This window comes from Cygnus olor, chromosome 20, assembly GCF_009769625.2.
Source record: "Cygnus olor isolate bCygOlo1 chromosome 20, bCygOlo1.pri.v2, whole genome shotgun sequence".
NCBI lineage: Eukaryota > Metazoa > Chordata > Aves > Anseriformes > Anatidae > Cygnus > Cygnus olor.
Genome location: NC_049188.1, coordinates 8,516,357 through 8,530,151, shown reverse-complemented (window position 1 = coordinate 8,530,151; position 13,795 = coordinate 8,516,357). Strand labels below are relative to the sequence as shown.

The following is a 13,795-nucleotide window of genomic DNA, read 5'->3' as shown; positions in this document are numbered from 1 at the left end:
TCTAAGCAAATTGCTTTGGGGTCAGAAAAATCTTGGCGTGAATAGGCTCCTAGCAAAATTATCTCCCCTTAGTTTGCTGTACTACTAGAAACTTTCATTGAAATAAAAGCACTGGAATGAATATAGTCCTGTAATCTGCTCACTAAGAATGAGGTTTTTCAATGGTTATATAAAGCAACTTCCAAGCATGATCACCATCGCACTTGTAAAACTCAGCATCCTTTAATCATAAATTAGTAAGAAGTTTTGAAATGTCACCATATATGTTAACCATTACAAAATGTAAATCTGCAATTTAAATAGCTCGTTTTAGCTCGTACACTTTTTTTAGAAGGAACATCAAAATATCTGATTCGATTCAGTATTTCCAAACGCGTGGGAGCATGAACTGAAGATGCCTGGAAAGCAACTTAAAGAATCTCTTGCTGGGTAGACCATTAGTTGGGTTTTGAAAGTGATTATCGCTAAATATCACCTATTTGTAGATTACCATGATTTCCAGTCTAAGGTGCATGAAATATACCCACCACTGAAAGCTAGGACATAACCATCACCCAGTACATGGATTAAATGTCATAGGAGCGTCTTTTAGAGGGCCCTAAAACATTAGCAACAACACTAGTTTCTCTTAACTTTCCACATACATTTCTACTAGATTATGTAGAATCTCTCACAAAGAAGCATGGGGAGTTCTAAGACCAACATCCTCGGGTCTGGGGATATTGGACCGGCTGGGCACCCCCACAGACCCTCATGGCAGAGCTGGACGCTTGCTGCTACCACCCCACAACCCCATACTAGGTGCCTGGTTCAACAGCTGCGCTCAGGAGGAGATTCCTGATCTCAGCGGGGCTGCAGCAGATGCCACCAGCCCAAGGCCACCGCGCGGTCCTGCTGCCACCCAGGAGCAAGCTCAGGCGGGGAAGCAGACTGCCGGCACAGCCACGGGTGGGAAATTCAAGGGTCCTGCTTTGCCAAACCTCCTCGCCAGGCACCATAAAATTCCCCAAAAGAAGCGCAACCAAAGTCTGCTTCAGTCGTTTATTGTGAACATGGGCCAACATCACCATCTTTATTTCCATTGTAACTCTGCGCAAAAGAAGATTAAACAAGTACCATCTTAAAAAGGATGGTGTTTCTTTTTTGTTGGCCTCTGTGATAAACATTAGAGACGGCAAGTAGTGTGATTATATTTCCTATAATGGCTTTTACATTGCAATCAATAGAACAGGTGATAAGAGGCAAATTATGAAAGAGTAAAACATCACAGCCTATTTAATGTGAAGTTAAAAAAAAAAAGCAATCTAGCATAACATATGAATTTCAGTTTACAGATACTGACAACAATGCCAGCTTTCATACAACATTGGTTAAGAAATCAAGTTAAAAACACGTATGTCTGCTTTATAAAGGGAGAAGATATGGTCTCTTCACTCATCAGTGTTGGAGACAGCAGACAGAACTTGTGTTTTCAGCTGAAGAGCTTCACAAAAAGATTTCTGCTCACATAAAATTACCATGAAACGTTCTTCCTTTTTAACTTAAAATTGCAAGATTAAAGGGGGGAAAAACACTCATTTACTGTCTATATTTTATGTAATTCTACTGTTAAAAGGCTGAGTCTACGTTGCTTTTCTTGACTTTTCATAGCAAGACTGTACGGAATACTTAAACCTGTATAAAAACATTTCCTCTCTTTGAAATAAAATAGAGAGGATTAATTTTTAAAATCTCACTTAAAGCCTTACAGATTTTAGTCCTGGGATCTATGATATTCTGGAAATGTTGCATAGTACTCTACAAAGAACTCCAAAATGGCAATAAATGCTTGCAAATTTTTTCTTTTCTTGTCCCAAGTATGAGCAAGATTTTTACAGTCCTCAGAATAAGCACTTGGTCATCAACACTTCAGCTAAGCAATGAAGTTGACATAACATTAAGATTTTTTCTAACACAGAATCTTTTGCAAATTTGAACACTGGAGAAATAGGTCTGCTTTCTAAGTTCGTGAAAGATGGCTTTGAATTAATGTTTGGAAGCAAAATACTGCAGCACCAAAATCACTGGAAACAAACCTGAACCTACAAATGACAGACACACTATTAATTCCCAGAAAAGCCTGGGGATAAAAGGAGGGGATGAAAAATGAGAGGGAAAGAGAAAAGGGTGGAAAAAAGAGTATGACACATGCAAAAAAATATACCACTGGATTTTTTAGATTATGTCATCTGTTCAGGAAGAAATCTAACAGCAAGATACTTTTGTTCCTCCTAGTGACACAGCTTCTGAGGGTGCACTGTTTAACACGGCCCGGCCCCATCCTCTCTTAGCAACCACAACTTTATTGATTAGTTTTTCAGATGTCTTGTCAAGAACCAGCTTTTAAATACATTACTTTTAATAAAGTATCAGTAGGAAGAGGAATAGAAAAGATTATGATGTACGGCTTGGCTGCTTCAAGTTAGTACCTTCTTCCTTTAACGTAAGTCAGAAATGATGCCTGCTCCTGACTCGGTGGGAGCAAGCCATGGGGTCTCATTTAACAGATGTAGGATTAAGTACTTACTATATTTGCTGCTGCATTGCAACTGTTTAAATTATACAGTTTTGTCTTGAATAGGATGTTAGAGAAGATAATCACAAAATAAACTTTCAAGCTATCATCATCCAATGTTCCAATGCAATTCCTCAGGAGTTATTCTCTTTTTGGTTATTCTCTTCATCTAACATACCTCCTATTAATCATTTTCCTGCTGCTGAGGATCACTAAGAAAGCACACGGTACACATTTTGTGGCATTTAGACAGATACAAAGATTACATTAATCTAATTTTCCAAGCATATGCTGTCTCCAGAAAGAAACCAGGAAATGGAAATCTCTAAGGGGGATATGAGTCTTTTGGAAAATAGCAGGAAAATCTCATAAATAGAAACTCTTCTTATACTGATCTGTACAGAGGCATAAAACTATTACTTTTTTTTTCATGATTGGCAATATGTTCCCATTTCTGAAATGGTCTTACTTCTCTCAAAAAGAACTAAAGTAGAGTGCTCAAAATAGCTGAGAAACAGCTGTTGGATTTTTCACAGAATGAGGATTTATCCTCATTCTACTTATAATGCAAACCAGTCATTTGACTAATGTATAGTTACAGTTACAGAAAGCATGCCTTCACAATATCGCCCCTCTTGCTAATAACATACCAATAAAACATTCTCCGTTCCATGACTTTATGTGCACTTTTTTTTTTTTTTTTTAACACTGTCACAACCACCAGGCACAGAAGTTTTACTCATATGCATGAAGTTTCTCATCTCTGTAATCATCTACTCAAAGCCTTCACTGTAAATGGGGAAGTCATTTACTTTTGTCAGCGGAATAACCTTTTGGCAGTTTTAAGTTTCGCTGGCAACTGGTGAGGACACTAAAATACAATACTTCACCTGGACACCACTTTTGCATGCTTGCACTTACCTCAGATTCCATCACCACACAAGAAGCAGTTACTTCAGCTTAGTTCTCTGTATTATACGTGGCTTACAATATTTAAAATGCTCTGAAGAATTACATTTTGCAGTTATCTTCAATCTTCAGTTAAAATATATTAGTTTACTATTGAAATGCATTTTCTAAACATTACAAGTAAGTTATTTAAGCCTTTGGAAAACAACTTTTCCCAAACGACCCCCTGCTCCCTTTATTTTGAAGCAAATGCTGCCTTTTGCTTCCTAATGTAGGTGCCTATAGGAGGAAGCCTGCATCGACTTCACTTTAAACAAAGCCAAGATACTTCATTCAGCAACCGTCAAAAGATTCATACAAAGGCTGCACGAAAATAACTACTGGCAAGAGCTACCCCTTCATAAGGAATCCTCTCAAAAGGTCTTTGCTTAATAATTTCATCCAGGAACAAGGACCTCAGAAACTGGGGAACCTAAATCTGCCTGTCCTGGGGTATGGAGACACAGAGAGACAACACATGCACAAACACACACACGATTTCAAAATCGTTTAATAGATGTACCTTAAATAATATTTTAAAATAATCTGTTCTATACCTAAAACTTTATCACAAGTCTGTTAAAAAAAAAAAACACATTCTAAATATGTGGAAGGGATGTGCCACTCTTTTCTCTGTCACATCCTATACGTTCCCTGCTGTATTCAAGAGAAAGACTTTGCAAAGGTGGCGGGGTGAGCGTGTGTGGATGGATGGGAGAGCTTTATCCTCTGCAGCTATCATTGTGCTGCTGTCCCCATCGCCCACAAACGCAGGAGGCAGGTTAGAATGGAACAGAAGCAGACCATGCAGTTGTAAAACCCCATTCTTTCTCTATTTATTTCTTGTGACCGAGTAACACCTCCCATTACAATTATCAGCTCAATGGCAGAAAGCTCCCCGGTGTGCTGTGCATATTTTCACAGGTTCATTTGTCTCCTCCTGTGGCATCAGTTTAAAAAGGCTCCTAAAGAAATGCCACTAACAACCATTTCTATTTCCAGCCTTCAAAGCCAACGCTGAGCACAATACAAAGCCCTGGTAACTCATCTTTAGGTTTCAGTCCACAGACTTTTCGCACTGGGAATAGCTCCCATCTGTTTCCTCTTTATGCACCAGCCTTTAGAAAGCACAGATCTGCAAACTGCCTGTGCACAGAACAGAGCGAGCTGGCTTTCCCCCGCTGACGGCAGGAACAGCCCCAGGATCGTGGACAGCTTTCTCCTAAGGCTTTCTTCTCCTTTCTCCCGATCCGTAAATGCACGGTGTGGTTCTCTTGATGAGGGGTTTGGGGGGGGAGGAAGGGAGGGACTGCCTCTCTTTCCCTTCCCCTTGTTCTCCCCTTCCTTCTTTCTTGGCAGAGGCTTCCCCATTTACACACCCTCACCGAGGGAACATTTCGATTTCGAGCCTCGGAACAATCAACCACGGGCACCCCCCCCTCCTGCTTTGGCACCGTGAGACGTGTGTGTGTCCCCCCAAAAAACAAGCTGTTCTCCAGACGGGTGCCCCCGGCCCCAGCTCCCTGTCCCGGGCGAGGCGCTGTGACGGGAGCCCCAAACGGGGGGCGCCTGCCCTCGCTCCCCCCTCAGCACGGGCTCCTGCAGCCCCTCATCCTCCCTCAGCAAGGGGGTGCTCCACGGCCCCACACGCGGCCGGGATCTCCTCAGCACCACACGGTCTCCCCCTCAGCCCCACAGCGGCCGGAGTCCCCTCAGCCCCTCACGGGGTCAGAGACCCCCAGGACCGCTCAGGCTCCACAGGGGGCCGGATCCCCCTCAGCCCCTCACAGGGCCGGATCACCCCTGTCCCCCCTCAGCCCCTTACGGGGCAGGGTCCCCCCCGTCCTCCCTCAGCCCCTCACGGGGCCGGATCCCCCCTTACTCCCCTCAGCCCCTCGCGGGGCCGGATCCCCCCTTACCCCCCCTCAGCCCCTCACGGGGCTGGGTCCCCCCTTGTCCCCCGTCAGCCCCACAGGGGCCGCCCCCCTCTCCCCTCGCACACTCACTACTTGTACAGCTGCTGCAGGCAGAGGTCCAGGCACTCGCCCTCCACCTCCTCCTCCGTGATGTACTCCGAGAGCGGCCGGGGCAGCGGGGGCAGCGGCGGGGGAGGCGGCAGCGGCGGGGCGAGCGCCTGAGGGTCGCCGGTGTCTCCCTCCTCTGCCTCTGCCTCGGCGCCCGCCGCCGCCGCCTCCTCTCCCTCGGCCCCGGGCTCCTCGGCGGCCGCGGCGTCGGCAGGGGGAGGCGGCGTGGGGGGGGAAGGCACCGGCGCCGCCGGCTCTGCCCCGAAGGGCCCGCGGAACTCTCCCAAGAACAGCTCGAGGAAGCGGCGGTAGCTCTTCTCCTCCGCGCCGCCTCCGCCGCCGCTGTTACTGCCCGAGCCGCCCGCGGCCATCGCTTCGCATTCCCGGCCGCCCGGCGGCGGATCAGCACTGCGCCCGCAGAGAGCTCCCGGCCCGCCGCCCGCCTCCCGCCCGCCTGCGCGCCGCGCGCGCGCTCCCGACACGGGGACGCGCACGCCGCTGAGGAAGCGGGGGGGAGCCTCAGGAGCGGGAGCGCGGCCGGCGCTGAGGGGACCGAAGGGGGGCGGGCGCGGCGCCGCGCCGAGGCAGGCGGGGGCGGGCAGACGCGGGGGCTCCTGACAGGATCCTGCGGGCGGGCTCCCAGGGCTGTGAGGTGCGGGGTCACCGCCTAAGGGGTCCCCCCCCCCGTCACACCCTACAAGTTACGTGAGGGAGGCAGCTCACGTCCTGCTGCCGATAAATATATTTCGTTTGTGAAAGGAATTCTGGCTTGCGTTATGTATACGTCGCTTTTCGTGTGTGAAAGGCGTTCTGGCTGGCGTTGTACTCCGCTGCCGGAACGCTATTTTCACAGCTCCCAGGTCGAGAAATATCAGCGATGAGCAGGGGTAATTGTCACGTATTTAAAATAGCGCGGATACAAGGGGAGGAATGGGATCCTTAATGTCCGCTGCGCCTTGACAAATGGCCAAGCCTCACCTGCAAAAAGTATTCTGATTTTAATGGATTGGAATAAGGACAATAGCTTTCTGGAACCTGTTGTTCCCCGCGCTGTGGTAATTACCTCTGCGTGTCAGGTGCTGCTGTAAACCTGCCTTCTGCTCGCTGGATGGTTAGTTAGGAGCCAAACTAATTTTAGAGTATTTCCGGCAACTGCATTGACTGATCATATTGCAATCCTGTGAATATGTAAAGGCCACAAGAGTTAAAGTGGTGATTGTCACGGTTGGTTTTAGCCTTTTGCTGCCAAAAGCTATTAAAGCGGTAGAAAACCACATAGCTTCTCCCAGAAGAATATCTCCAAGTGTATTTTTTCAGTATACCAGCTATATGCTTTCAATCTAGCATCTGTTTACTTAAGAATGCCAGGTAAAAATGAGAGGTAAAAACGATTGCAGATCTCTGTGAAGAGGTAGCCAGCAGTTGCAGCTGATGACGTCATTGCTTTTTTTTTAAATTTTTTTAGGTTTGTCTGTACTGCATCATCTGTGAGTCACAAGCCTCGAGAGAACGCCTATCACTGCAAGTATCCAAAAAACAGTTTTAAGTTCATGATTAGTTGTTTTTGTATTAGTAATTCAGGTAGTTGGAGTTCCTAAGAAACTATAATCTAGGTAATCTTAGTGTAGTATGGTCTCAATTCTAAAAATTCTGATTACAACAATCTCCTAGAAGTAACAGCTAGTTCAGCGAGATGTATGATCAGCTTCATCTTGTTTGACAAAAAGCAATTAAGCTGTACAAGAAAAGATTTTAAAAGCATTTAGATAATCTTTTTCTTAATTTTTTTTGTTAATTGTATATTTCTGAGTTGTTTCAAACAGCGTATAAGAGTATCTGAGAGCAATACCTACTCTGCTTCATGTCGAAATGTTAAAGTTACCAGATGTCCTTGATTCATCTTGGCAGTCCCCATGTGCTTTTCATCATTTGTCTAATCGCTGAGGACACTAATTAAAATGAAATAGAGTAGAACTTTGCACTCAGGATACTTTGTCAAGTTTTGGCACTGTGGTCAAGTTAGTATTGTTTTGCTTCGATATTAAATAAAGAGCTTATGGCCCTAAGCCATGTTGACATTTGTTTCTGGGAGGGAAGGTGAAAAACCATTCTTATTAACCTGCAACGTGGAACATATGGTGACTGTGGGTGGTATGGCTAAGTTAGGCAGCCAGGAACCTGCTATCACTTCACTGTGTGGAGACAGCGGGGTGGGCAATTACCACAGAAGGTAGCCATGCTGCTACTTGCTGCTGTCCAGAAAAGGAAGCTCTAAATGTGATGTATTATCAAGTAAGCACTAATCTATGAGAGGTGCGTTTGGTACTATTATAAAATGTTTTTAGTGTTTGGTAACTCTGGAAGCTAAATTTAGACTGCCTCAGTGCACTCTTGATTCCTGGGTAGCAGCAGTATGAATGGTTCCTAAGTGCTGAGGTTTGGTGAATGGAGGAATTTCACAATTCATAAAGTTTTGAGCCTGAAATCGTTGATTTACAACATATTTTCAAGTGGAGGATAAGACTTGCACCTGACCTGAGAAGGAAATGCAGGTGTTTCTATCCTTTTTGGCTTCATCATGTTGTGGTTTTAGGAAGGTTTTACACTCCTGTGTTAGAAGGAATCCGATTTATTTTAGCCTTGAAAATGTGTCTTCCTCTTTCTCATTTTGCTGATGAGAAATAAGCAGGATTTGAGCAGGCCTTGGGGAGGTGACCTGAATAGTATGGAGTGCAAGAAGAAGTGCTTTTTAATTTTTTGTAACCTTTGGAAGTAATTCCTGTATGCTGACAAGTAGAAGACTTGTATAATTGTCAAATGCTTTTTACTGTCTCTACACTTATGTTATATGTTCTGATACTATACAAAAGAGTATAACAGGAAAACTTAATGGAAAAAAAATGCTTTCTGAGGCGGTCTGTTTAAAAGGTAGGGCTTTTGCAGTAAACCAGAAGTAATTTTTGAAGCTGTATTCTGTTTTCCTGACCAGATGAAACCACCAGAAGAGCATGTATTTTCAAGCCTTTGGCTGTTCTCATTTTGAAGGCAATTTTACAGCAGAATTTCATGCAGTGTTGTATATGGGGTAATATATTAAATGATACTTGCACTGTTGAAAGAGATTAAAATTCTATGTATTCGTATAATCAATATTGGTCACCTTGTGAATGTGAGTATGTGTCTGTGTTCATAAAACTCAATGATATAATTATTGTTCAACTTCACTAAAATAATTTCAGTTAGTTAAGGGTAAGGACAGTGAGAATTTTAAAGGAATAAAGTGTGAAGGCTCTTGTTTACAAGCTGCATCAAGTTCCAGTTAATTTTCTTAAGGTTCAGACTTTGTTCAACTGCAGTTTTAAAAAGCAAAGTAACTTCTGTCACTGCAGTTGCACAGGCTTCTTTGCCACAATAATTACTCTGTTAAGATGTTCCTAAGAATCATGGTCTCTTTCCCTCCTCCCTCTCTCTCATGTTTTTTGAGGCCAAGTCAGCTTTTTAAATTTAGTATTTATAGATTATTCTGAAATATCCACACTCATTGCAAAACACAGGATTTCAGCCCTGAATCCCACTTCCCAGCTGTCATGGAAATTTCCAGTCTCATTCCAAAGGAAAATTCCATTTTCAGTCTTCCATTCAGACCCCTGTTTAGGAAAGGGATTTCTCTGAATAGCAATTGTGAGAAACAGGATATTAGTCCATGCCCATTTAGTTGGATTTGGAAATCTGTTGGAGAAAAGTATGTGGAAAAAAAAGAGCAAACAAGAAGCTGAGCCCTTCAAAATGATTTAACAGGTCTGGAACACTCTCAGAGCAGATCTAGCGCAACATGCCTTGTTCTGCATTAACAAAGGCGAAGTTTGTTACGTCAAAATCTTTGACTGACTGATTGAAGTGTTCCTGTATATTAGTGCCTGTGGGATTCCCTCAGCAAAACACAGCGGACCACATAACACTTAGTAACGTGGTCTGGAAGTTCTCAAATTGTGAGATCATCCTGCAGGCAGGAGCACACCAGAGTCCAATAACTCGTTAAGGTTGATCCACTTCAGCTATCAGTCACTCTTCATTATCATTTTCCTTTTACTGCTAAACAGAGCTGAGGGGCACGGACCTGGTATCAGTAAGCAACAGAGTTTGCTGGAAGTGTTGCTGTGCCAGGCCGTTGCTCTGTTCTTTCCATTTCTGTAACACATTTCATCCGAGGCTGAAGTCCAACAGCACCGTACTGTGTGAATCTAGCACTACTGGAATTCCTAAGCCTGAAGCTCACTTTTGTTCAGCAGAGGCAATAAAATGATTGTACACCACTTAAATCACATTTATACTATTTTCTAGGGATTTCACGTTGTGTGTGTATTTTGCCCTTTCAGGATGGGGGTGAAGTTCCTCCTAAAGTGAAAAAGTTTAAGCCAGACTTGTTAAGGCAGGTGCCTAGTGGGATATAAAAAAAATATATATATATCGGTTCTTCCACAGACTTAGTTTAAATGACTTGTTTGACATCTTACCGTAGATTAGATTCCTGATTCTGTGATATCCTGCTCCAGTCACAAGACCTTGAATTTTAGTCACCTACTTAAAAATGTCTATTAAAAAAAGAAGGGGGAAATCAATCACTCGTGTGAGAACCAGCAACCAATTGCTGTTGTGTCCAGACTCTGGGCATTATATTTATAATAGATAAAATAGAACGGTAGGATTCACAGACTCTAAAATGGGTGTGCAGCTAATGCTGACTTCCTTTGAACAGTCTCAAATTCTGTGCTTTAGCCACAGAAATTTGCATTAATTATACAAAATTAATGAATGAATTACTTTAAAGAGAAACATTTATGTAATGTCTTCCATAACACTTGTAGTCAAATGTGTAGTAAGCCTCAGTAGTGAAAAAAGATGACATTATGTTAAAATCTCATGTTGACAATCTCTTACTTTGTAAGTGCAATTTTCATGCTCTAAAACATTTTTATCTACTTATATAATAAAAAAGAATCACTAAGTAAGAGTCGTCGTAACTATGTTTGCTAAAAGTGCAGTAGTTCACACTAAATAAATTAGAGTATTGGAACGATACGTGTTGTAAATTTAGAAGTCCAAAATAATGTAATGTGACATACCAAACTGAGCAAATATTACAACAACGTGCCTGGAAACTGTGGAAAAAGAACATTGACATCCACTTAGAACCAGTTATTAAGATCCATAGAGTTTCCTTTTTATATTCCTCTATACATTACCAGATATTTTATATTTTAAACATTCTCCCTTTTCATTGTTTGAAAATTGTCTGTTTTTATATACATATATATGTATGTATGTATGCATGTATCCTGATGCCTCTCTAGTTCCATTTAAATCAGCGGCAAGAAATTTTTGTGAAAAATGAACAGTATTAGCTATAATTCTTGAAGAATGACTTCAGTAAAATATATACTTTTTGATGTATCTTTTCAGCATGTAATCTTTTTACTGCTTATATAGCGATTGAACTATTGCTTTTAATACCTTTTATTATTTCTATAGGTTTAGTTACAACTGTGTAGAGCTTAATATCTCTAATAAATAGATTGGGCATACTGTACGGATATTGCTTGCTTGTAGGAAGCGAGGTGGTAGCTCACAGTTTAACAGTGGGTGCATTTGTGGGTGAAATTCGGAACTGGGAAGGTGGCCAGTTCCTGGTGATTTCATTCTTCAGTGTAGAGCATCAGTGCAGAAATCTTCCACTAGCTAAGGGAAGCCAACTTTTCTGACCCTAATCATCCGAAACCACTCTATGGCTGGAAGCCACAAGACATTGAGTAGCTTTGGGAGCCAGGGAGAGGGGAAGCCCAGGAGCAGGTAGCAGCTGGCACTGGTTCCCAGTCATGGGGAGGACTGGTGCGGAGGAGGACTGGGCAGGCTGCTTGGCAGCCCTATGACACTGCCAAATTCAGCAGCCGGTGGTTTGCATTCCCCTACAGCAGGGTGGCTGCACTTGGAATGGTTGGCAACCGTAGGTTAACTTCTCCTTCTGTAAGGAGAAGTATTATTTCCCTTATGTATGCTGTTGTAATATTTGTGATACCGCAACGTATGTGCTCTATTTATTTAATTTCCCTCATGGTACTCAGTTGTAGGACAAGAAAGCATCAAACCATACCTTGTAACTTAAACATATTTCATATAAAATTAATACACGTTAAAACAGCATAATATAGCTTAATGTGCCTTTTAAAATAATTATGATCCTGATCATGAGACAATCACTTCTGAGAAGCTGGAACACAGTGACTTGTCCTTCCAACTTACATATATTTTTTGCTCAGAAAAAGGATGGAGTTACAAAAGCAGGCAGTAAGGATTTCACCTTTGTCAATAATCCATGAAATGCCTTAGAATAAATCTCCTTCTAAATTTAGTCCCCCCTCTTCCCCCCAAAGTAACTGAAATTCAACAGCAAAATAGACGCTATATTTTAATTATTTTTTTCTGAACGCTGTATTTGACATCCAGATTAGCAGCTGAGCCTCCTTCCACATTAGTCAACCTGTTGGTAATTGACTTTAATACAAGACTGACACATAACTTGAACCTTGGCTACACCTTATTTCCTTCGGTTAAGCTATTTCCTCTTTGGGTTTTCTTAATCTTATTCTACTTGGAAGTTAGTTGGTTTCTCAGTGTTTCGTAATGGAAAAGGCACAGAACACGTAAAATCAGGAAGAAATAAATTGTTATTTTCCCTTTCCAAACTGAAGAGTTTCAAAGTAGGATTCTAGGCTTGAGGAGCAGCCCATCCTAACCACAGATTGTTCTTCTTGCCAAGTCTTGTGGTGGATACTGTGTTCTTGTTGTGGTGACAGAGGAGGTTCCTACACCACACGTAAATGTCAACCTTACAAAACTTAGTAATATTAAACTCAGCGTGACAGTGAAAGCCGTTGCCTTTCAGAAAAGTGGAACTTAAGCAACAAACCAAACGACCTATTTTATTTTTGACTCAGTGCTATGAAGCATCTAGTTAGAATTGTACTTTTTGTGCAGTCATAAAATTGTCTTCTGCCACTCACTGTTGTGCACTGATGCTCTGAAATGCAAGAGAATTCTAGGTACGTGTTAGAAAATATCAACTTGCCATGGAAAATTTATTGGTGAAACTGGTCAAATTCTTTCTTTATGTGCAGTTCTAAGCCTAGAACAGCTTCCTTGTCTCCAGCAGATGAGAACAAAATCTGGCTCATTTAATCTAATTTTGTCTCTGCCAACAGATCCTTCTCTCTAGTTCTGGTCTGCAGAGCTGATTTTTTTTTTTTAATATACATATATATATACACACAAAACCTCAGCATAGACAGCTTCCAATATTTCTTTTAAAGGTTTTATAACTTCAACTGTTAACCAGTAACTACTCTTTTGTTTGTTTGTTTTTGATAATGACATCTAGAATATTGAAGATCTAACATTTACTTAAACAAAATGATCTATCTTGGTATAAAGGATCAGCATCTCAGCTCGGGCTTCTGGACAGTACAGTACTAAAAACAAGATAAAAAGCAGAACAGTCAGCTGAAATTAATAGTGTATTGGAGACATCCTTATTCTCCATGCACATGGAAGGGCGTGCTGAGGATATTAATTCAGAAGACAATAAATTGACAGAAATGGATTTTTCCATAAATACCAAACATGCTAGATGGCAGCTATCACTAGTAACCAGCAGTGCTTCTTAAAATATCACCACAACATTCTTAATGGATGGTTTTCCTTGTGGCTACGTAAGCATGTGTACTGTGCTAGCTCCCCCCTCCTGCACTGCGCTACGTAGGAAGCTATTATTCCCAAATGGAGCGTTTGCTTGCTGACATCACATGCAGTAGGACCCTTTTGTTTGCCTGTGTCTCCTGCATTGAAATGTTTGTCTGAGTCACAAATCCTGCCGTTTTTCTTCCTCTGTCATGCTTGCTCGAGAGCTTCTCCCTGACTCATGGTTTTTAAATTTTGATAGAGCCCAGTTTGGTGTATGGCAAGTGCCTACTTTTCCTTTTAATATTTTATTATGTAAATTATATCTAAATACCATAATGATCTAAAAATCACGGCCACTTCCTTGCAGCTTTTTAAATAGAGAGGTTTCGTGACTCAGATTCAGCACTGAGTTTTGTTTTAAGGCACAGGCAGTTTAGCGTTACTAAATTAAAAATTAAAGATAGTGACTCCCACAACTTGAATTTTCCATTTAGTCTGCTGGCTGAGTTTCCTCAGCTATAACGTTATCAAACTG

At 42.2% G+C, this 13,795-nt stretch overlaps 1 protein-coding gene and 1 long non-coding RNA gene across 2 annotated transcripts in view; one reads left to right on the top strand and one right to left on the bottom strand.

The window, feature by feature from the left end:
- Positions 1-5,998, bottom strand: part of PPM1E (protein phosphatase, Mg2+/Mn2+ dependent 1E) — a 63,480-nt gene extending 57,482 nt beyond the window's left edge. Inside the window, exon 1 of the mRNA XM_040532409.1 lies at positions 5,509-5,998. Within this exon, the coding sequence (XP_040388343.1) occupies positions 5,509-5,897 (389 nt within the window). The 5' untranslated portion in view covers positions 5,898-5,998. The remainder of the gene's footprint in view (positions 1-5,508) is intronic.
- Positions 5,999-6,105: 107 nt separating this feature from the next.
- On the top strand, positions 6,106-10,477 carry LOC121057776. The gene is made up of 3 exons (XR_005813950.1): positions 6,106-6,413; positions 6,992-7,051; positions 8,529-10,477. It is a non-coding gene; the product is annotated as an uncharacterized LOC121057776 (long non-coding RNA).
- Positions 10,478-13,795: the final 3,318 nt, after the last annotated feature.